The sequence below is a fragment of the Lynx canadensis genome, chromosome B4 (assembly GCF_007474595.2).
Source record: "Lynx canadensis isolate LIC74 chromosome B4, mLynCan4.pri.v2, whole genome shotgun sequence".
Lineage (NCBI taxonomy): Eukaryota > Metazoa > Chordata > Mammalia > Carnivora > Felidae > Lynx > Lynx canadensis.
Window position 1 is genome coordinate 128,893,312 of NC_044309.1, and position 21,883 is coordinate 128,915,194.

General features: G+C 52.0%; 1 protein-coding gene across 1 annotated transcript; it reads left to right on the forward strand.

Annotated features, from left to right (window-relative positions):
* Nucleotides 1-170: 170 nt before the first annotated feature.
* ISX (intestine specific homeobox) lies at nt 171-21,518 on the forward strand. The gene is given in 6 exon segments (XM_030322310.1): nt 171-240; nt 1,654-1,680; nt 1,683-1,880; nt 17,992-18,143; nt 20,039-20,152; nt 21,279-21,518. Coding segments are annotated over 6 exon segments (801 nt in total).
* Nucleotides 21,519-21,883: the final 365 nt, after the last annotated feature.

Below are 21,883 nucleotides of genomic sequence, written 5' to 3' on the forward strand. Positions count from 1 at the left end.
GCCAGTTCCTCACTCTCCAGACTCCTCCTCTGTAGGAAGTGGGGGGGGGGGTCAGTCTCCCCTCCCCCCCACCCCCTGCAAGAATGTTGGCTTCTAGTGTTCTCAGGCACATTCACAGTCTCTCCTGGGGCATCTGTCCCTCTCATGCAAACTGGCTCCTTGTGCCCAGCATGGCCTTCTGGAGCTCCCCAGTGGAGTACTTAGATCAGACTGTGCCCGGATATCCACCACACCTCCGTGGTCTGGGCCTCAGTCTCCCCACATACACCATAAGAACTCAGAAGCCTCTCCTTCTCTGACATTTGCAAGCCCAGGGAAACACTTCTGACTGGCCCACAGCTGACAGCACCCTGGCCGGGCCTCCAGCCTCCATGTGACCCATAAATTCTCCTAACTGAGCAAACACATTTTATGGGGCCCGGGGACTCTTCCTGGTGGCCCATTCCCATCCTCCCTTGTCCTGCTCCCCAGCATGGCACCTCCCCAGGGCCATGCTTCCCATCCTTCAGCAACACAACACGCTGCCTCAGGGCCCTCCCCCCAACACCTGCATCACTGCCTCAGGGTCCCCTCCCCCAACACCTGCATCGCCAGGCTTGAGGAGGGTGGAGAGTTTCTTCTCTTATCAGCTGTTTTACTGCCCCCTCCTCCCTGGTTACACAGAAATTGGGAGTAGAATTCCCAGGAAGGACAGGTGGGTGCCTTGTCAGCTCCCAGCCAACAGGTTACGGGACAGACAGAAAGTGTTCCCACTGTGCTGTCTCCGGGGACAGGGAAGGGGCATGTAAGTCAGGAAGAAGCAGAAAGGACATCGAAAGGAAGGGAGAGGCACCCTGGGCCAGGAGCCTCTGGAGAGGCTTGCAAAGTGAGGCCAGGGAGGAGTGGAAGGAAGGCCAGAGACCCCTGCACTCAGTCCAGATCCGTCCCAGAGATCCAGCCTGCGGTGGTCAAGACCCCCTTCCTAAGCCTCCACCTGCCAGACAGAAGCACAGATGTGCCAGAAAGCCTATTCTGGAGACCAGAAGCAGCAGAACTAGAAGTCCAAGAGGGTTCCTGGGAATACCTCTCAAGCTGTAGGGTGGCCTGGATCTGAGTTGGCCACCTGGGGCCCAACGGTGGCACTCCAGCCTGCCAGAGGCTGCCCAGAGCCAGCAGGAAAGGGCCAGAAGCCAGAGAAAAGGCAAAGGTGGACACATTGCCTCTGGATCTCTGGGAGCTGGCTCCACCTTCCTTCCAGCTTTTTGCCTTACTCCCCAGTGACAGGGACCTCAGGGACCCTGACCCAGCCTGGGGATTTTGAAAGCGACCACCCCAGAGAAGACCTTTTGCAATACAACTGAACCCAGCCTGGCAATGGTGACTCCTTTGACATCAAGCCTGCAGGAGCTCTGGGCCCACGGGCATGGGGTACAGCCTGTTCCAGCTCTCCCAATGTGACCTGCCTCCTTGATCCCAGGGGTGTTTGAAAGGAGCCCGTGGAAGTCCCCATGGAGACAGAATCGTGCTTGGATCATCTGACCTGAGGCGCCCCGTCCTCCACCTCTCCTTGCCCTTTTGATTATTACAGGAGTTTCAGGGGAGGAAGTACACCACCCTCCACCATTGTCACCCTGGACGCACACAAGGTCCCCTCTGTCCCTCTGCCTCTCACAGAGTGCGCCAAGGCTAGCCCTGTCCTCTGCAGGGTATGGAGAGGAAGAACTCAGGGTGCTGTGGGGCCCCAAAGAAGCTGGGGCTGTCCTTCTCCATCGAGGAGATCTTAAAGAGGCCCACAGAGAAAAGCCATGTGGTCAGGCCGGAAGGGGCAGGTGGACAGGGCACCAGACAAGCAGCAGCTCCAAGCTCCGGGCCGGAGGGGCCCCTGAAGGCCCAGCCCCAGGGTAAGTGTCTTCTGGTCATTTCTTTTCCATTCCCAGGTCCCCAAGAGCCAGCAGGGCTCAGGCAGAGCAAAAGCCGCTCCGTATCAATAGAAGAGAGGACCCCAAAATTCCAAGAGAGGTCAGATGCTGGGACTGAGGTTTTCCAGATGCAGACGCCAAGGAAGGCTCCATTCGTTGCAGGATGCAGGGACGCGGGGCTTGTTCCTGCAAGCAGGCCACAGCTAAGAATGCCAGGTCCCGTTTATTTCTACAGCATTTCCGCTGCAGCGGCTGCTGCCCTAGAGTCCCCTCTTTCGTTTCAGTAGAAATGCATGATTGTCATCACTTGACAGGTGAGGAAACTCACCTGTGAAAGGGAAGAGGTAGGTGGATGGTGTCTGTCCCCAGGCTACGCAGCCAGTGAGCGGAAGATCTGAGAGCAGGAACCGGTCGGTCGGTCGTGGCTGTGCCCAACACCTGCTCAGTCTGACACGTTGTTCTTTGTAAGCAGAGTTCAGCCTATGTGTCTTTCCGTGGCTGAAGCTTAGCCTGGGATCTGCCCGTCCTGATCACCGTCCCAGGCCAGCGGCCCACCCCAGGGCATGTCCCCCAAACCACAATGACAGGGCAGATCTCAAAGCCCTTCTTGAGAGCTGGTTTGAGGAAGGGCATTGAGGTGGACACATGCACCTGCTGAGGGTCAGGAATGCTCCGGGTCACTCTCCAGCCTACCCTGCTTCGTGACCTCAGGAAAGTCCCTTCCACTCTGGCCTCAGCCTTACCCTCCAGAAACCGGTTGAGTGAGGGAAGAGAGAGGGAGCCAGGGATGTCACAAGGGTCTGCTGGAGCCTGGTAGTTGGTGACACTGGAGTATCTCACTCACGAGCTTCCCAGTTCTTTCCTCTTTCTACCCTCTTAATCCAAGGAAAGGCCCAAAAGGCAGCTCAGAGGAGCCCACAGTACCTTTTCCTACCATCACCGAGCCCTGGGGTCTCACCCAAGTTCAGCCTCCCAAAAGGGGCTTGTGCTCAACCTCAGGCAAGGAGAAGACCCTGGAGGGCTGCCCATCCCTGGGGAAGCTGGCGGGTTTCCCCGGAGCTGAGTCAATCAATAGGAGAGAGTCCCCAGCTTCCTTTCCGGAAGCTCACTAAAATCTTCCAGTGAACTGAATGAGCATTAGAAACAGTTCTGGGAGGGGGTGCCTCGGTGGCTCAGTCGGTTAAGCGTCCGACTTCAGCTCAGGTCATGATCTCGCGGTCTGTGAGTTCAAGCCCCGCGTCGGGCTCTGTGCTGACCGCTCAGAGCCTGGAGCCTGTTTCCGATTCTATGTCTCCCTCTCTCTCTGACCCTCCCCCATTCATGCTCTGTCTCTCTCTGTCTCAAAAATAAATAAACGTTAAAAAAAAATAGATTTAAAAAGAAACAGTTCTGGGACTCTAACCTGAGTCTGGCTTGCTGCAGCCACATAAAATCCACCACTGCCCTCTCTGTCCTAATGAGAGGAAAAGACAGGTGGGGGAGGGGAGAGAGGGAGGAGAGGCCAGATCCCCCCTCCCAGAGCAGCTTCCCTCCCCCTGGCCTGATAATGGCTGATGGCAAAAAGGGACCCACTCCTTCTAAACCTCCCCTTGAAGATGCCGGCGTGTCCCATGTCAGCTATCCTGTTGGACCCAGAGCAGACCCTCTAGTAAGGGTTTGCCAAGATAGCAGTCGTCACAAGGGTAGTGCCCTGTGGCCCTCATGGCACTCCCCTCCCTGTCCCCCATGGAATTGCCACAGTTGTGAGGCCCACCTTACAGACGATAGAACGATGAAGTGAAGTCACCTGCACAAGTGACCTGATTAGTTAGCAACAGAATTGAACCCTGGTGGCCTGAGACCATCCAGTCTAGATCATTCCTGAACGTGGCTTAAATCTATACATCTCCTGCTTACACTGGCATCAAGCATCTCCAAAAGACTAGAGAAGGTCCCGCTGGTGGTTTTGGAAATGAGTTTGAGGACTACACAGACCGAGATTATTTACGTCAAGAGTTCTGTAAGGATTCCTACTCGCACCTTCTACTCACAACACAGGATACCGGTCATCCATTTATGGTCATGCTGTGAGGTTTCCTGTTAAAATGGATTTATTTGTGTAGGTAAAACAAAAAGCCTATTTGGGAAAATGTTTGACAAATAATAATACAGACAGGATGCCAACATGTCAGAAACTACAAAAGTAACTTGGAGAAATTGCAAACGAGCTAGAGTCTGTGAGAGGTTAGGCCAGGAGGATGGGGAGCTGGGACTCCAGGAGTCTGGCCTCCGAGCCCCCGGCTGGTGCTAATTCGCAGGAGGACCTCAGGCAAGCTGTTCCCCTTCCTGAGTCTCCATTTCCCCATCTATAACATGGAAGAGCAGGATTAGAATGTTCTTAAGATCCCTCCCAGCTCCGACGTGTGTGACGACCGATGCCTCCACAAACTGGTCACTAGAAAGCCTCGGTGGTGTCACCTGGGGTCATTTTCTGTGGCAGAAGCTTCCTCCCTGCAGAGGGGAGTGGTGGGGGTGGGGGGTGTCCATGCCAGGCGGGAGCAGGGTAACCGGGCGGGCAAGAGGGCAAATGGCCTCGGCAGCCTCCGCCTCTCCCGCCTTCACAGGGCCCCGTCCCCACCGGGTGCTTGTCGCTGCTGCTAATGCCCCTCCGCCTCTCTGTCCTGCTTTCCCTCCAGCACGCGGGAGCCCTCAGATAATGGAAGGCACCGGAGATGGTGCATCCACGGCCCCCCACCCCAGTAATAAAAACACAGAAATAAGCTTAACACTTAAAGGGGTTCACAGAGTGACTCACGGACGTGGCCTGGCAAGCATGACCTCTCTGTCCCAAATACGCAGACAGCTTGGAAACATGCAGCACTACAGTCCCAACATCCCCAGACTCTGCCTCTGGGTCTAGCATGGTGCCTGGGAATCTGCATTCTTTTTTTTTTTAATGCTTTTTTATTTTTGAGAGAGAGAGAGACAGAGCCTGAGCGGGGGAGGGGCAGAGAGAGACAGAGACACTAAATCTGAAACAGGCTCCGTCCAGGCAGAGCCCAACATGGGGCTCGAACTCGTGAGCCATGAGATCGTGACCTGAGCCAAAGTTGGAGGCTCAACTGACTGAGCCACCCAGGCGCCCCCCACCCCCGCCCTTTTTTTTAATGTTTATTTATTTTTTGAGAGACAGGGCGGAGGGGCGGGGTGAGGGGCAGAACAGGAATCTACATTCTAAAGTTTATTTACTTTTTTCAGAGACAGTGTGTGCACATGCCAGTGGGGGAGGGGCAGAGAAAAAAGGAGAGAGAGAATCCCAAGCAGGCTCTGTGCTGTCAGCGCAGAATCTGACGCAGGGCCCGATCCCACAAACTGTGAGATCGTGACCTGAGCTGAAATCAACAGTAGGACACTCAACTGACCGAGCCACCCAGGTGCCCCGGGAATCCTCATTCTAGCAAGCTCTCCCAAATGACTCTGATGTAGGTGGTCCAAGGACCACTCTTCGAGGAGGCTGAGGCCCAGGGACGCAAAATGGCTTGTTCAAGCTACAAAGCCAAATGTGCAAGCACGGGGCCGGCTCAGACATCCAGGCCGGGGCCAGTGCTCTGCCTCCCGCTCCTCTCACGGCAGCGACCCGCATAAACTCGGGCTCAGACCCTCCCCGGTCTCAAGCCAACTGAAACATCCCGGAGGGTCTCCCTACTTGAAAGAATGCTGAGTCCAGCTGCCTGCTCACTCCGGAGAGAGACAGGCCCCCTGAAGCCCAGGACCCTCCAAAGTCAAGAGGGGCCCAGGCAGCAGGAAACCACTTTGTACTAGAAGCTCAGACTCAGGGAAGAGAGAGGTCATCTATGCCACTGATGACCCTTTGTAGGGAGACTGTGATGCCCCAGAGCAAAGGGAAAAGGAAGGTAAGGAAGAGGCCACCCCAGTGGGTAACCAGTGCCAGGCTTCCGGCCTGGGGTCGGGGAGAAGGGGGACTCAGCTCTCTCCCCATCCAGTCACTCGGTGGCCGACTGCTGAGTGCTTACTCTGGGCCAGGCTGGGGACTGGAGAGTGAACAAGGCCAGCTCTGGTGACCATGCCCCTGCAGCGGGGGTGGGATCCGCAGCTGGAGAGTCCTGGGGACACCCCTCAGGGCAGCGCTTCTGTGGTGGATCTGGCCGGGGGGCAGGTGGAATCCTTGGGATGCAAGGGAACCCTAGAGCAGTGGCCAGCAAAGGGCCACTTGGACTCCGCCCTCACAGCTAAATAGCAATGTGCGAATGAGTGGGTATGTTGGTGTTCCCACACAACTTTATTTATAAAGCCAGGCAGAGGGCCAGATTGGCTGTAGTTTGTCAGACCCAGTCTGTGACATTCAAAGTCCTTTGCAGACTCTGGTGCCTAAGCTCAGCCTCTCCTGCCCTTCCCCCACCCGCTCAGCCTCACCCCCCTCCCTGCTCTCTACCCTCCAGGCACACAATCTTTCCTGCCTTTTAAATGTCTCCAAACCTTGGGGAGCCTGGGTGGCTTAAACTCCCAACTCCCGACTTCCGGGCTCAGGTGACGATCTCACGATTCACGGGTTGGAGCCCCGCATCGGGCTCTGTGCTGACAGCTCAGAGCCTGGAGCCTGCTTCCGATTCTGTGTCTCCTTCTCTCTCTGCCCCTCCCCACTTGCAATCTGCCCCACCCCTCTCTCTCTCAAAAATAAATAAATGTAAAAAAAAAAATTTAAATGTTTCCAAACCTTTGCCCTTCAGAAGCCACAGCTCCTCCTCCGCGTCTACCTCCTTTTCCTCTTCTTTCTGTTCCCCTCCCTGCCCTCTTCCTCGCCAGGTCCTGTTGTAACAAATTGCCATAAAATGAGTGGCTTAAAACAACAGAAACTGATTCTTACAGTGCTGGAGGTCAAAAGTCTGAAGGAGCCCTGGTTTTCCTCTCTCTCTTCTCTCTTCCCTGTTTCCCTCCTCCCTCTCCTCCTCCCCCTCTCCCCACCCCTCCCTGCATCTCCCCCCACCAATGCCTGGAACCCAAGGCAACTGGCAGTGCTCCGCCCCTGGTCCTGGGAATTAGGAATCCTGGCTGGGACTGTGGTCAGCCCTGCGGGTGTCTCATCGCCTCATCGCAGCTCATCATGAGCTGCTCCCAGACAGGTAGACCTAGAGACTCCCATCAGAGCAGACAGCAGCGGGGTAGGAGCCCAGAGCTAAAAGCTTGGATGTCCCCAGGATAAGTGTGGTTTTGGTCTCTTTCTGCCGGAACCCCCCCTCAGTCCCTGCCTCCAGAGCCACAGCCTAACAAGACCCTGGAGACATTCCCATAGGGCACCTGGAGGCTGATTCTAGAATCAAGAACCTGGCTGAATCTTAAACCCTGTGGGAGTTCAAGGAAGAACAAGGCTTGGTCACAGCTTACAGAAAAGCATTGTCTCTCTGGAGCCTACCCCCCCCACCCCCCACCAAAAGCAGACCGGAAGGAAAGGATTTGAGCACAAGTGGTTTATTTGGGACATGCACAGACACCAGCACGGAGGTAGTGAAATAAAACAAGGAAGGGAGGGCGGTGATCAAAGGGTGTGTGATTAAGCCAGTGACCACTGTGGGAAACTGAAGTTTAAATCCTTTAGGAAATGAAGCAAATATACTCCTCAGAGTTATCTGGGCTTTTTAGCTCAGAAATACATATCCTAGCAGTAGGGCATTGATCTGGAGCACAGAAAGGTCTGAGGGATACAAGCAGGGCATTGACAGCATTACTATAATAATAGGGCCCAGACTATCAGAGCCTGGAGAAATCAGAGGAGACAGAGGACACAGAAAACATTGGTCATCATTTAAATTTGATTTATCCATCGTATTCCTCATCCGGGCACGCAACAAAGAGCCACCGAAATCGACTGAGTGGCAGGCATATCTATGGCGGCAAAACGAATTATCCCAAAACTCAGTGGCTTCAAATAACAATTAACATGAATTGTCTGACTCAAATTCTGTGGATCGGGAATTTGGGAGTGACTTCACTGAGTAACTCTGGCTCCGGGTCCTTCGTGGGACTGCAGTTAAGATGTTGTGTGGGGCAGTCACCTGAGGGCTGGATCAGAATAAAAGATTTGCTTCCAAGGTAGTCACTCCGTGGCTGGTGAGTTGGTGACAGTTCAGCTGGCTGAGGAGGAGACCTCAGTTTCTCCCCACGCAGGGCTCTCCGCGTGCCACTAGAGTGTCCTCACAAGATGGCGGTGGCTTCTCTCAGAGCGGGCAATCCAAAAGGGAGAGAGTCAGGTGGAAGCTGCATCCTTTTATGACCCACCATGAGAAACCTCCTAGCCGCATTCCCACAGCATTCCATTGGCTCTGTGAGTCGTTGAGTTGGGCCACACTCAAGGAGGAAAGAATTCCAAGCGAGAAGTGTCCAAGAATTTGCACACCTACCTTAGCTGGGAGTGGGGACAATGTGGGAACACAACGTTAAGCTCGGCCTCTGCCCTCACGTAGCATCTAGTGTAGCAGGGGCAACAAACAGCCATCCGATAATCACAAGTGAAAGCTCAATGACAACTGTGGTCAAGTGCCGGGGAGAAGGTGACATGGTAGAGGGCCTATGTCAAGAGAGGTTTGGTCTGCCAGCGAGGGCTTCCAGAGGACATCATGGTTGAGCTGCAGTCCGAAGTCTGAGTGGGGGGAAATGTGGATCCCCCCACTCCATGCAGAGAAAACACCAAAGACAGGGACTTGTTCAAGGGAGGCAAGATGAGGTCTGAAAGCAAGAAAGGAGCCAAGCCACACCAGGCCATATGGGGCATGGTGGGGATTCTTATTTTTGCTTTGAATCCGAAAAAGAATGAAGAGGCATTCTAGGGTCTTAGTCAGGAAAAGGTGCAATGACCAATATTCATGAGAACTCTTGGGTTCCAACAGACAAAGACCATCTCAGGTTAGCTGAAACAGAAAAGGAAATGAGTTGCCTTGGAGAACACGAACCAGTCTTCTCAAACCAAGCTATGGGAAGGGCAGGATCATAAGCAGGCATCAGCCATAATGGGAGCCAGAATCAACACCATCAGGTCTCTCCAGCTGCCTCTGTCTGCATGCGGCTCAACTTTCCTCCCTCCAGATGACTCCCAATAACACCAAGGTTTCCATCACCCTCCAGGAACTTCTCTCAAGCTCTCTAAAGTCCCAAGTCCAAGAGCCCCAGAGGAGGGACCTGTTGGCCAAGCCTGAGTGAGATGCCCACTCCCAAACCCGTCAACCACAGCCAGAGGGGGATGTGTGGGGGCCCCGCCGGGAGTCTTCTTCGTGCTGGTCCTCTTCTTCTCTCACACTGTTCCATGCTGGGATGATGGCTTCTGATTTCAGGGTCCTTCTAAGTCTTCTTTGGTATCTTCAGTCTCCAGATATAGAAATGTCAAAGCGTTTGCTTTGTTTGTTTTCCGTTGTTTCATCAAAGGTGTGTCCCTAATGAGGCTCACTTCCCCAGGTGTTCTGCATAACCAGCTGTTAACCTGGCAGTTGTTAAGCCATTTGGGGGCCAGAAACAGCTCTTCCCCCTGTTTACAGGGCTTTGGATACCTCTAATCTAAGCACTCTGCATGCCTGCACTTGGGTTGGCCACAAAGAGAACGGGTAACTTCCTCCTCAATTCCAGGCAGGAAGGAAACTAAATATGGATTCCCCCATCTCCAGGGAACCAGTTCTGTGACACTTCCTGTGTCACACCATGAAACATCCTCCAGATTCATACCCTGTGGTGTCTGTTCCCACAAGTGTAGACTGGAGAGGAATAGGGGCAGGACAGGAGAACACACACGCATACACTCTAAAAGCCCGTGAAATCAGGAAAGCCTGGGTGGCTCAGTGGGTTGAGCATCTGACTCTTGGGCTCTGCTCAGGTTGTAACCTCACAGTTGGTGGGACAGAGCCTTGCATCAAGCCCACATCGGGCTCCATGCACTGACAGTTCAGACCCTGCTGGGGATTCGCTCTCTGCCTCTCCCCTGCTCTCTCTCTCTCTCTCTCTCTCTCTCAAAACAAATAAACTTTAAAAATAAATAAGTGAAATCAGCCCCTGTCCCAGTTCTCTGTGCCACCCCACCCCAACGCCCCATGTTTTGGCCTCACCAGACCTACACATGCAGTCATGAGACTCACGTTGTCACAACATAGATAGAGCACGGGAACCTGACAAAGTGTTCCAAGAACACAGAGGAGGGGAATAATGAACTGTGTTTGAGACCCTCCAGGAAGGCTTCAGAGAGGAGGTGTCCTCTGAGGTGCAGCCAGGCAGAGAAGGGGAGAGGACCAGGCACACAGAAGCATGTGCAGGAGCCCTGAGGGATAAAAAGGCATATTCCTTTCGAGCAACAAAGAAATCCAGTGTGGCTGGGCATCTAAAACTCCCGGAGCAGTGGAAGGGATGAGTGAAATGAGGAGACTGAAGGTCAAGTGCACTAAGCCAAGATCTTTGGCCTTTATTTATGCACATCAGCATTTTTAAAACCCGCGTTTGGGGGAATTGCAGGCTTCCACAAGGATGCACGGCCGGAGCTGCGGGGGACGAAGGGGAGACTGAGCAAGCTTCACTCCAGGGCCCCCTACACGTCAGTAAGAGAGTTCCACCATTATTTGTTTTGTGGGGCTCCACATACAATTCCCTTTAAACAAAGGGTACACCTGCTATTAAAAAAGAAAAAACATACACAAACAAAAAGTGGGAGGAGTGAGTGTGTGTGTGTGTGTGTGTACATAGGACACATTATGAAAATGAGGCCGTGCACATGGAAAATAACAATCCTCATTCTGCTGGGAGAGAGCATGAACCCCATCATCCCTGGGGGCAGGTCAGCAAACCCTCTGCCGGTGGGCTTTTCAGTGGTCTTCTCGAAATTGTTTCCCTTAGTGGTTTTTTTATTCTCATCTCTTCCCACGCTGGCTTTATTTTCTGGGCTGTTGTTTATTTATACAAGTAATCCATGTATATTATAGGAAAAAAAGAAGGTTAAAAAATGTAATTATAATTCTACCCTCTCATCATCTAGTATTAACCACCATTAACATTTTGATAGATATGCAATGACAGAGAGAAAAACTAAGAGAGATTTTTTGTTCTTACAAATACGGAGGCGGATGGTGCAAGCCAAAAGTGCTCTTACATTTTGTTTTTGAAAAAGAGCTGTTGTGTTTCTACAGAGATTCACAACAGACCTTGGAGGAAAGGAAATATTTGATTCGCGCTTTGAAGGATGAGTAGGAGTTCACTAGGCAAACGAAGAAGACAGGAATTCCAGGCAGAGGGAGCAGTGAGACGAAGCACCTGGAGACTAAAAGGGCACGGCCAGTGTGTGGAGTCTAGAAATGATCAGGTGGGAGTGAAATCATGGAAATAGGGATTGGGGAGAAAGCAGATGATTCTGGAAAGGGAGAATGTGAAGAGCCTTGAATGACGTGCCAAGGAGTTTGCCTTATATGCTGTGGGCACAAGGGAACTGTAGGAAGTCCACGACCAGACTGGACAGAAAAGACCAGCCCAGGTCTGCCCTGCACCCCTCCCATCATGTCCACGAGGGGTCTCCAGCTCGCAAGAGAGCTCCAAAGGGTGCCCCGGATCTCCTCTATGCCGCTGCATCCATTGTCTTAGGAAGACAAGGACAGGGCCCATTTCCGGAGACTTCCGGCAGTGGCAAAGCCCCCCAGGGTCTTTAGCTGAGCAGCCAGGGCCAATTAGCAGACCGCAGAGAAGGAGCAATCAGGGGAGGGAGCCGAGCGCAGAGGAACATCGGTTTATAATTAGGTGGCCTAATCACCTGTGTAAATTGTGTATTTCGTATGATCGATGTGCTAAACGGCTCAGGTTTAATTAAGTTCTGCTGACTCGTTCTCTTTGAAGACCCACTGAAGTGTGATTCACAGCGCACACAATTAATAACAGGGAGAGGAGCAACTCAAAAGGAGGAGGCAGTCCCCTCCACCTTCCTCCACCCTCTCCCCACCCACCCCCTGCCCTGCCCCGGTGCCCTTGGCCAGCCGCAGTGGGTGGGCTACACAGTGGCACCAGACTCCGAGGCGTCTCTGCCAAGATGCTGCCAGGGGCTCAAGGATTTTCTCACTCCCAATCCAGTGCTCCTGGGAAAGAGGGCCCAGCACCCCCATCATCCTCACTGAGGGGTTGCCCAGGACATCCCAGCCCTTCCTGATGATCAAGAGGTTTATCCAGTACATGGGCCACATCCACACTGAGCTCCTATTTCCAGCTTCCTGTTTAATGAAGTTCCTTCTTTTTAAAAAAAATTTTTTAAGTTTACTTACTTATTTTGAGAGAGACAGAGGCAGTGCGAGTGGGATAGGGACAGAGAGAGAGGGAGACAGAATCCCAAGCAGGCTGTGCACTGTCAGCGCTGAGCCAGATGTGGGACTCGAAGTCAGGAACCGTGAGATCATGACCTGGGCAGAAGTTGGACGCTTAACCAACTAAACCAGGCTGTCTCTTTCTCTCTCTCTCTCTCTCTCTCTCTCAACTAAGTAAAGACTAAAAATTTTTTTAAATAAATAAATAAAAATAAAATAAGCACATGGAGATAGTAGCTACCATATTGAACGGTGCATATCTAAGCAGCTAAACTTTTAACAAAGTCTCGCCTCTGATCCAAATCTTATTTCCCTGATGCCAGGTCCAAGTTTGTCTTTCTCTCCCCAACCTACTCTTCTGGTCGGGTCTCACGAGTTAGATACCAGGGAGCCCCATTCACTGGGAGTGATCTGAGCTCCAGGACCCCTCTGACCTTACCATTCCTTTTTACAGCCCTCCAATTTGAGGCCATTAAGTCTCGAATAACATCCCAAGAAGGTCTGGGGGAATATCGGTGTTGACTATTTGTACCCCAAGAACCCACAGTCAGTCTTGGGGAGAAAGCTTTGGCGCTCTCAGTCCTGAAGGCTGGTGGATTCGGGGCTCAGCCTCCATCTCCCCATCAGGGTGGATTTGTGGCATGTCTCTTTATTTCCTGGAGAAGTGATTACAGCCATTGGACATACACACGCATTCATCATCATCACCATCACCATTACCATCATCACCACCATCATCATCATCACCACCATCATCATCATCACCATCATCACCATCACCATCATCATCACCACCATCATCATCACCATCATCACCATCATCACCACCATCATCACCATCATCATTATCAACATCATTATCATTATCTCTCAGAGACAAACATCTATCCTGAGCTAATTCAAAAAATTCAATTCAATTGAAAAAAATTAGCTCTGGATACAAAAACAAATTTTTCTAACTGGCCAGTAATTTACCAGGCAGCCCCCTCTCCACCAAGTCAGAGGTCATTTATCATGCAGAGAAGAGGTAGATCCTTTCCCTCTTCACTCCACCTCCAAATTATGCCCTGCAGTCCTGCCCAAAATAGGGAAAAACCATATGTATCTTAACAGTTGCTCCCTTAGTTCCACAAATGGAAGCGCTGAAAATATTATTCTATTAAGGAGTCTGTTCTTAGTCATGAGCCCCTGTTTGCCTGAGTTTCCTTCTGGGGAGAAAGGAGGAGGTGGCTTCTTATTGTCATTGTCTGCATCTGTTCCTAACCCTCTGTTCTCTGTGGCACCTGTTTCCCCAAGTTCTGGTTCTTCACCCTCTGTCTAGAATCCTCCCTTCTAGACTCCCAGAAGGATCCAACTCCATACTGTCCTGGACGCCAAGGCTTGCGCAGGCAACCTGGAATCTTCCATCCTGTGAATTGTTTTTTGCAATGCCCTTTAGAGCTGCACAGCATCACTATCACCTAAGACGCTGACCTCATGAAGGAATGAATATGATACCGTGAGCATGGCTTGTCCACTTTTGCACTCCTGCAGACAGGCCCCCGGTGCCTCCACGATGCTGGGCACAGAAGGGATATTCAGTAAGATTCAGCAATGATTGCCACTGGCCATCTCTCTCTCTGCATCAATTCTGATTGGATGCGGCTCTATCCCTTAAACACTACTGGCCCTAAACGTAGAATTAATCTCTCTTTAAAATTTTTTGAAAGAAAGTAGGCTTGGGGAAGGAAAGGGGCTAGAGAAGGAGAGATTAGGTCCAATCAGGTGGTTAGTAGTTAGTAGCTAGAGCTTGCTCTAGCGGGTGATAGTGTTTGAGACCTCGTTGTCTGCGATTCCCAAGAAGCTCCCAAGTCAGTAAAATGAGTTAAAGTCCTTTGAGGGTGATTATCAACAAACTGAAGGGATAAGAGAGAGGGGTGAGACCAAAGGCAGACTATGAGATGCCATTTCTACAACAGAAGCACCTGGGCCTGGTTAATCCCAGAGATGTAGGAACAGCTTCAGCCATTAGAGTTGGCGTCCGCAGACATCTCTCCTCTCGGGCCCTCGCCTTCCACCAAGCAAATTGGTCCCCCAGGCCAGCCCGAGGCAAGGTGTTATAAGCCACCTGGCCTCCACATGAAGGGAAAGAGAATTACAGATTGTCAGGGTGGATTTGGCCTGCCCTCCGCCTCCATTCCACAGATGGGGAGACTGAGGCCCAGAGAGGAAATAAACTGTGGCCCAAGTTATAGAGTTCAGGAACAGAGCTCAGGTCTCCCGACATCCAGTTCAGTGGGTTTCCTTCTAGCAAATGATAGCAGGATGAATAACACACACACACACACACACACGCTTCAGTTGTTAAACCATCACAAGTGAAAATCCACTCCTCACCCAGGGTCTGTTCCAATTCCTCATCTGTGGCGGTTTTACCTCTTATTTGGACAGAAAAAGAAAGTGAACTGGGTGGGAGAAAGGAGGCCTCTGCAGGCTTTCAGATCCCCACCCTCCTTTTGCATCGTCCCATCTGACTGCGACATCAGCCATCAGCCCCCAAAAGCGGAGGGGATTTGGAGAGGCGGTTTGTACCTTTCCTAAAATTCCTAAAATTATATCATGTGGACTTTGTCCCAAGTAAAGCCAGAATCGCAGCCCTAGTCTCAGACGTGCGTGGTCAGGAAGACAAACCCTCCGCCACTTGGTTCGGCCCTGCCTCCACCATCTGTGACCCTCGCCCCAGTCTGGAGGTACAGGGAAGGCTTCAGGTGAACGATCTTCCTTACTCTTCTCGCTTCCCCGGCCCTTCTCCAGAACTGCTGTCCCAAAGCCCTTGGCCATCCCTCCCGGCCTAGCCCCTCACTCCCTCATTCTCTGCTGGCGACCTGACTTCCTGCCATCCGTCCTGGACCACTCGCTCCAGCACCCGATCGCCCTCGCCTGTGTAGTGAGCGTCTCGGACCAGTCTGTCCCGCAGCTGCCCCATCCGCCACCCCTTCAGAGCCCTCTCTCGCTCCGCCTCAATTTCTCTTTCTCGGACTTCAGACATGTTGCTCTCTGAAACTTCTCCCCAGCCTCCCTTCTCCCCTTCTAGCACCTTCTCGAGCCATAAATTCTTCTACTCACTGTCTCCTCTTTTTCCCAACCACTCACATCTCCATCCACTTTAATTCAGCATATATTTGTCAGAGTCTCCACGAAGCCTCAGGCACCACACTGGGTGTGTTTGGGGGCAATGCCAACATAGCTCCTCTTTCCTTGGCTTCTGCCGTAGTAATTCCACCCAGGTGGTCTTCCTGTGGTCCTCGACGTCCTCCCAAACACCAGACTCAGAACCACATGCCACAAATCCACCTCGGAACAAGGGAGGCTAAAATACATGCATGCACGCAGGCCAAGGGCAGGGTCCAGCACCACACCTGGCACACAATAGGTGTTCAATAAACACACTGATATTTTCTGGCTTTTCTTCCTCTTCATCCTCTCTGGTTTTTAATTTTTTAATTTCAATGACCACTCCTTTCTTTCTAAGCCTCTCTTCTACCATGTTTTCTTGGGCACTGCTTGTGTCTGAGCTTCCCCTGGCTCAGGTCAGGTTCCCCAAAAAGCAGGCTGACATAGAGATTTGCTGGAGTACGTTTACTGGGGGCTTCTCATGATGTTATCGTGTCCTTTTTATTTTGGGGGCTTGGGGGGGTTGTTTTGTTTTTAATTTTTTTAATGTATATTTATTTCTGAGAGAGAGACAGAGCATAAGCAGGGGAGGGCAGAGAGAGATGGAGACACAGAATCCGAAGCAGACTCCAGGCTCTGAGCTGTTAGCACAGAGCCTGATTCAGGGCTTGAACCCACAGACCATGAGATCATGACCTGAACCAAAATCAGATGCTTAACCAAATAAGCCACCCAGGTGCCCCTGGACAGATTTTTTGAATAGCCAATAGACATCTCAAAGGTAACAGGTCCCAGTAGAATGCCTGATTCCCATCACACACACATGCTCAGCCCTGGCTCCACGGACGTGGGTGAGACCAGTACAGTTGTCCAGGGTACTGCACACAGACAGAGGCCTGGCACTTGGGGCTTAATGCTTATGGTCATCTTGAAATTCTTCATCATTGGGGCGCCTGGGTGGCGCAGTCGGTTAAGCGTCCGACTTCAGCCAGGTCACGATCTCGCGGTCCGTGAGTTCGAGCCCCGCGTCGGGCTCTGGGCTGACGGCTCGGAGCCTGGAGCCTGCTTCGGATTCTGTGTCTCCCTCTCTCTCTGCCCCTCCCCTGCTCATGCTCTGTCTCTCTCTGTCTCTCAATAATGAATAAACGTTTAAAAAAATTTTTTTAATAAAAATAAATAAATAAATAAATAAATAAATAAATAAAACAGCAAATTAGGGGGAAAAAACAAGCAAACAACCACCACCACCACATTACAGATCAAGAGAGAGACCGCAGAAGAAAGGAAATAGCTTTTTTCCTGCTTTTTGAACAAGAGAACCCACATTTTCATTTTTCATTAGGCCCCACAAATGCTATAGCCAGCCCTGAGTGGACTTGAGGCCAGACCGTTTGGACAATTGGATTGGAAACAGGTTATAAGGGACTAACAGCTGTGGAGTTCAGTCTTTATTTTCTAGACCAAGGCTGGCAAGGTTTTCCTGTAAAGGGCCAGACAGTAACTATTTTAGGCTTTGCAGACCATATGGTCTCTGTTGCAACTACTCAAGGCTGCTTGCAAAAGCAGCCATAGACAATGCATAAAGCAATGGGAGGTCTGTGTTCCAATAAAACTTTATTTACAAAAACAAACAGTGGGGCAGATTTGACACTCAAGCTATAGTTTTCCATGCCCTGTTGTAGACAAGGACACATCATTGAAGGCATCTGAGCAACAAAAAGGATGATCAGAGGACTTTCTAGAAAGTTATCTTGACCTCACTGCTCAGGATGGATTTGGAGAGGTCAACCTAGGGGCAGGATCTCTAGGAAAGAGAACACTGTAGGGGCGCCTGGGTGGTTCAGTGGGTTAAGTGTCTGACTTCAGCTCAGGTCATGATCTCGCAGTTTGTGAGTTCAAGCCCCGTGTCAGGCTCCGTGCTGACAGCTCGGGGCCTGGAGCCTGCTTCTGATTCTGTGTGTGTGTGTCTCTCTCTCTCTCTCTCTCTCTGCCCCTCCCCCGCTCATGCTCTGTCTCTCTCTCTCTCTCTCTCTCTCTCTCAAAAATAAATAAACATTAAAAAAGAGAGAGAGAACACTGTAAAACTCCAAGCTGACAGCTCAGGGCCTGGAGCCTGCTTCTGATTCTGTCTCTCTCTCTCTCTCTCTCTCTCTCTGCCCCTCCCCCACTCATGCTCTGTCTCTCTCTCTCTCTCTCTCAAAAATAAATAAACATTAAAAAAGAGAGAGAGAGGGGCGCCTGGGTGGCGCAGTCGGTTAAGCGTCCGACTTCAGCCAGGTCACGATCTCGCGGTCCGGGAGTTCGAGCCCCGCGTCGGGCTCTGGGCTGATGGCTCAGAGCCTGGAGCCTGTTTCCGATTCTGTGTCTCCCTCTCTCTCTGCCCCTCCCCCGTTCATGCTCTTTCTCTCTCTGTCCCAAAAATAAATAAACGTTGAAAAAAAAAAAAAAATTTAAAAAAAAAAAAAAAAAAAAAGAGAGAGAGAGAACACTGTGAAACTCCAAGCAGAGGAGCCAGTGGCCAAGACTCTGCAATGGACAGCAGGGGCTGAAAGAGTGACACCAGGCAACACAAAAGCCTCACCAGGGTGCTAACCATAAGATCGCTAACCCAGCTTGAACCCTCTTCCATCCAGAGGAAAGAAAGAGCAAGCGGAGAGTCCGAACCACCTTCACCACCGAGCAGCTGCACGAGCTGGAGAAGATCTTTCACTTCACCCACTACCCAGACGTCCACATCCGCAACCAGCTGGCAGCCAGGATCAAACTCCCAGAAGCTCGGGTGCAGGTACAGCTGTCCCCATCCTCAGCCTCCAGCCTCAATGCCTTGGGGGCCATGGGTGAGACCCCATGTATCATGGACCCTCCGGGGCTGGCCCATCTGAAATTCTCCATTGCCTTTATCCCTTGAATACAGTCACATTTGCCAAATAGTATTTCCAGGAAATGAGGTCACCGCAGTTACAAGATGGTTTCTCTCTTTGAGGGGTGGAAATGGAGCGAGGTGGCATCAGTGGTGGCCACCGATATCTGCTTCCACGTCTTCCCTCTCCTTTTGGCTGTAGTTCCAGAACATCACTCACCAGGAGGCCTCATTCCCAAAACAGACAATCTAGACCAGTGGTCATCAAACTTTTCCTGTAAAAGGCCAGATGGTAATTATGTTGGGCTTTGTGGGGCCATAGAGTCACTGTCTAAAACTTCGTTGACGAACTCTACAATCTGAATTTCGTATAATCCGCATGTGTCACAAACATGTTTCTTCTTTTTATCTTTTTTTCCCGACAACTTAAGAACGTGAAAGCCATTCTTAGCTCACGGGCCATGCAAAAGCAGGTAGGAAGGCCAGATTGATCCTTCAGGCCTTAGTTTGCTAACCCTTGACTAGACCACATGGGTATCACTGTGAAGGCAGCACAGAGAGAAGTGGTCCAAGACGCGGTTTAAGTCCAACTGCCTAGGGGCACCGGGGAGGCTCAGTCGGTTAAGCATCTGAGTCTTGGTCTCCACTCAGACTCAGGTCATAATCTCATGGTTTGTGAGTTCAAGCCCTGCCTAGGACTCAGCACTGTCAGTGCAGAGCCTGCTTGGCATTCTCTGTCTCTCTCTCTCTCTCTCTCTCTCTTTTTCTCTGGCCCTCCCCTGCTTGTACTTTCTCTCTCTCTCTCAAAATAAATAAATAAACTTATTAAAAATTTTTTAAAAATAAATGCCAACTGCCTAATCTAGAATCTGTCATTTCTTCACCTCGGAGTGTCCGTGGCTCCTTCTGTGGTTGGAGATACAGTGGCCCCTTGTCACTCAGCAGGGGTGTGTCCACCCTCTTTGGACACCCCCAGTTTTGCAAGCGCCACTCTAGCAAATCCAAAACCAGTTGTTACGCTGTTGGCTTACTCTACTCTGCATCACTTTTTTTTAATTTTTAATGGATTCGTTCCAAATTCAAAATCTGAGTCAGGGCCCAGATCAACAGTTTACTCTCAATTTTATCCCAACAGACTTTTCTCCTGGCTAAGGACCACCCCCATTCTAGACTTCTCCCTTTTTCCTCCCATTTAGAATCAGTCACCAGCTAAGTGGATTTAGCCACCACCCCCCCCCCCAACTGCCATAAAGCCCGGAATTCAAGGGCTGTCTCAGTAGAATGGCCAAGTACAAATGCTCACGTGTCAGGGGCAGTCAGTGTCCTTGTGAATACGGGGAGCTGCCGAAAGTCAATCTACAGATGCCGAGGGGCCCACAGGGGTGGCAAGCTGGTGGTCTTCCAGCAGGAAACAGCCCACAGATGAGTTTTATTTGATCTGCACAGTGTTTTACATCTCAACGCTTTCACATAAAAACCGAGATTTCTGCCTTAGATATTGGCTGGGCCTGTAATGCCCAGCCTCACATTTCTACAGGGTGACCATGGGCTAAAGCTGAGGAGCCACGCCCTTTAGGCCCCATTGGCCACAGACCCCACCGCTCCCAGCCACATGGCATCCAGCTGCTTTCCGGGGCGCACGAGACCCCCGCCCCGCAGGAACTGAAGGTTGTGATCCCCGGGCCCCTCTTAGAGGGCAGACCTCCAGGGCCAAGGAAATCCTGAAGCCATGGAGCTTTCTAGACTGTGAAGTGCCAGTTACGGTTTTTAGGGAAGGTACTTGCTGCTCATCTCTGTCCTCTCTCTCTCTCCTATCCCAGATCTGGTTCCAGAACCAGCGCGCTAAGTGGAGGAAGCAGAAGTCCGGCAGCCCTGGGGCCCCGAAGCAGCTAAATGAGGCCGGCTTGGCCCTGACCACGTACCTGGACGTGGTGGTGAGTGGCTAAGGCACCGAGGGGGCGCTGGGGAGGGGGGGGCATTGTCTGCAAACATCCCACCCAGACCCAGAAGTGAGAACCCCAAGGGGTGGAGGGGGGTGGCTCTGTCTACAGTAAAGAGTGCAAAGGGGGACCAGCGCCTGGGTGGCTCAGTCGGTTAAGTAACTGACTTCAGCTCAGGTCATGATCTTGCAGGTGGTGGGTTCAAACCCCGCATCAGGGGCTGTGCTGACAGCTCAGGGCCTGGAGCCTGCTTTGGATTCTGTGTTTCCCTCTCTCTCTCGCTCTGCCCCTCCTCTGCTCACGCTCTGCCTCTCAAGAATAAATAAATATTTTTTAAAAATTTGTTTAAAGAGTACAAGGGGAACTCTTCCAGAGACAGCGTGGCCAAGAATGCCCCAGAGGTCTGTGTGACCTGGGACAAGTCACTGCCCCTCTCTGCCCCCATGTCCTCAACCACTGAGTGACAATCCCAGTGCCTCTCCTTCCTCCGGGGACTGGCTTGTATTATTGTGCAGAACTTCACAGTTCAAGAAACAGGCAGGGAGTAAGGGGGCAGTGCACGGACATTGAGCAGGAAGGCTGTGGAGTCAGACTGCATGGGTTCAAATCTCAGCCTCTGCACTTAGCAACAGCATGGCCTAGAAGAGTCACTTCGCCCCTCGGAGAAAGTAGTAGTTCAATGAGGGTGAAATTACTGAGACGTGAAAAGCCTCGGCACCTGGGCCGTGTGCCCCGAGTATGAGCTGTCCGTGGAGCCCGCACACCTTGGAGTGTGTACCAGATGCCGAACAGCGGGGAGCCAGCAGGACACAAAATAGACAGTCCCGTGGTTAGAGGTCTGTGCGTGCCCACAGTGACACTGCAAGGAAGGATTTCTTTATTTATCCACTTTCTGCTAATGCAGAAACTGGGCACTGAGAAGCAAAGTGACTTTTTCACATCACGTAATTCCTGTAAGTGCCAGGATTAGGAACCAGATCTCCTGGCCCCCAGGGCACACGTTTCTCCCCAAGACGGTCCCCTGCCTGCCCTGAGCTGCCCAAGTCCTGGGAAGTGGAGGGTGAAGCCTCTGGTGAAGCTTAGGACTCACTTCTCTCTCCTGACCTTCCCCTTTCGACAGGGCCCCATGAGGTCGCCCTCTGCTCTGCCCAGGCTGGCTCCTCCCATGGGCTGTTATCCACCGGCTCCAGGCCAGCCGGCGTCTGCGTGGTTCCCTGGCCAGACCACCCTCCTCCCGTGCCACCTGTGGGAGACACAGCCTCTCCCAGGCCCTCTCATCCAGCACACCTGCTTCCCTGCACTGTGCTTCCTTCCACCTGCCAACCCCAAATGGGGCAGCCCCTGTGCCACGTCGACGTAGGGACCAAGAAACCTCTCTCCAGTGGTGCCGCTCTCCTCTCCAGGTGAAGACATCTGGCAGGAGGGGGCCCAGGCCCCTGGGGGCCTTCCCTGAGCACGCCCCACGGAAGGTTGCGTCGGACTCCACGGCAAGATGACCAATACGGGAGCTCTCGCCTCTGCTCCCAAGGTTGCCCTCCTGGCTCAGAAGACAGAGGCCGTGGGAGAGTCCGAGATGAGCTCTGGAACAAGGAGAGCGTCTGCTTGTGCTTGTGTCTCCTCTAACTCGCTCTGTGACCTCCAGCTGGTTACTCACCCCCTCTGGACCTCATCTATAACATGAGACAGTTGGACAAGAAGACTTTCGAGGGTCCTTCTGGCTCTTCC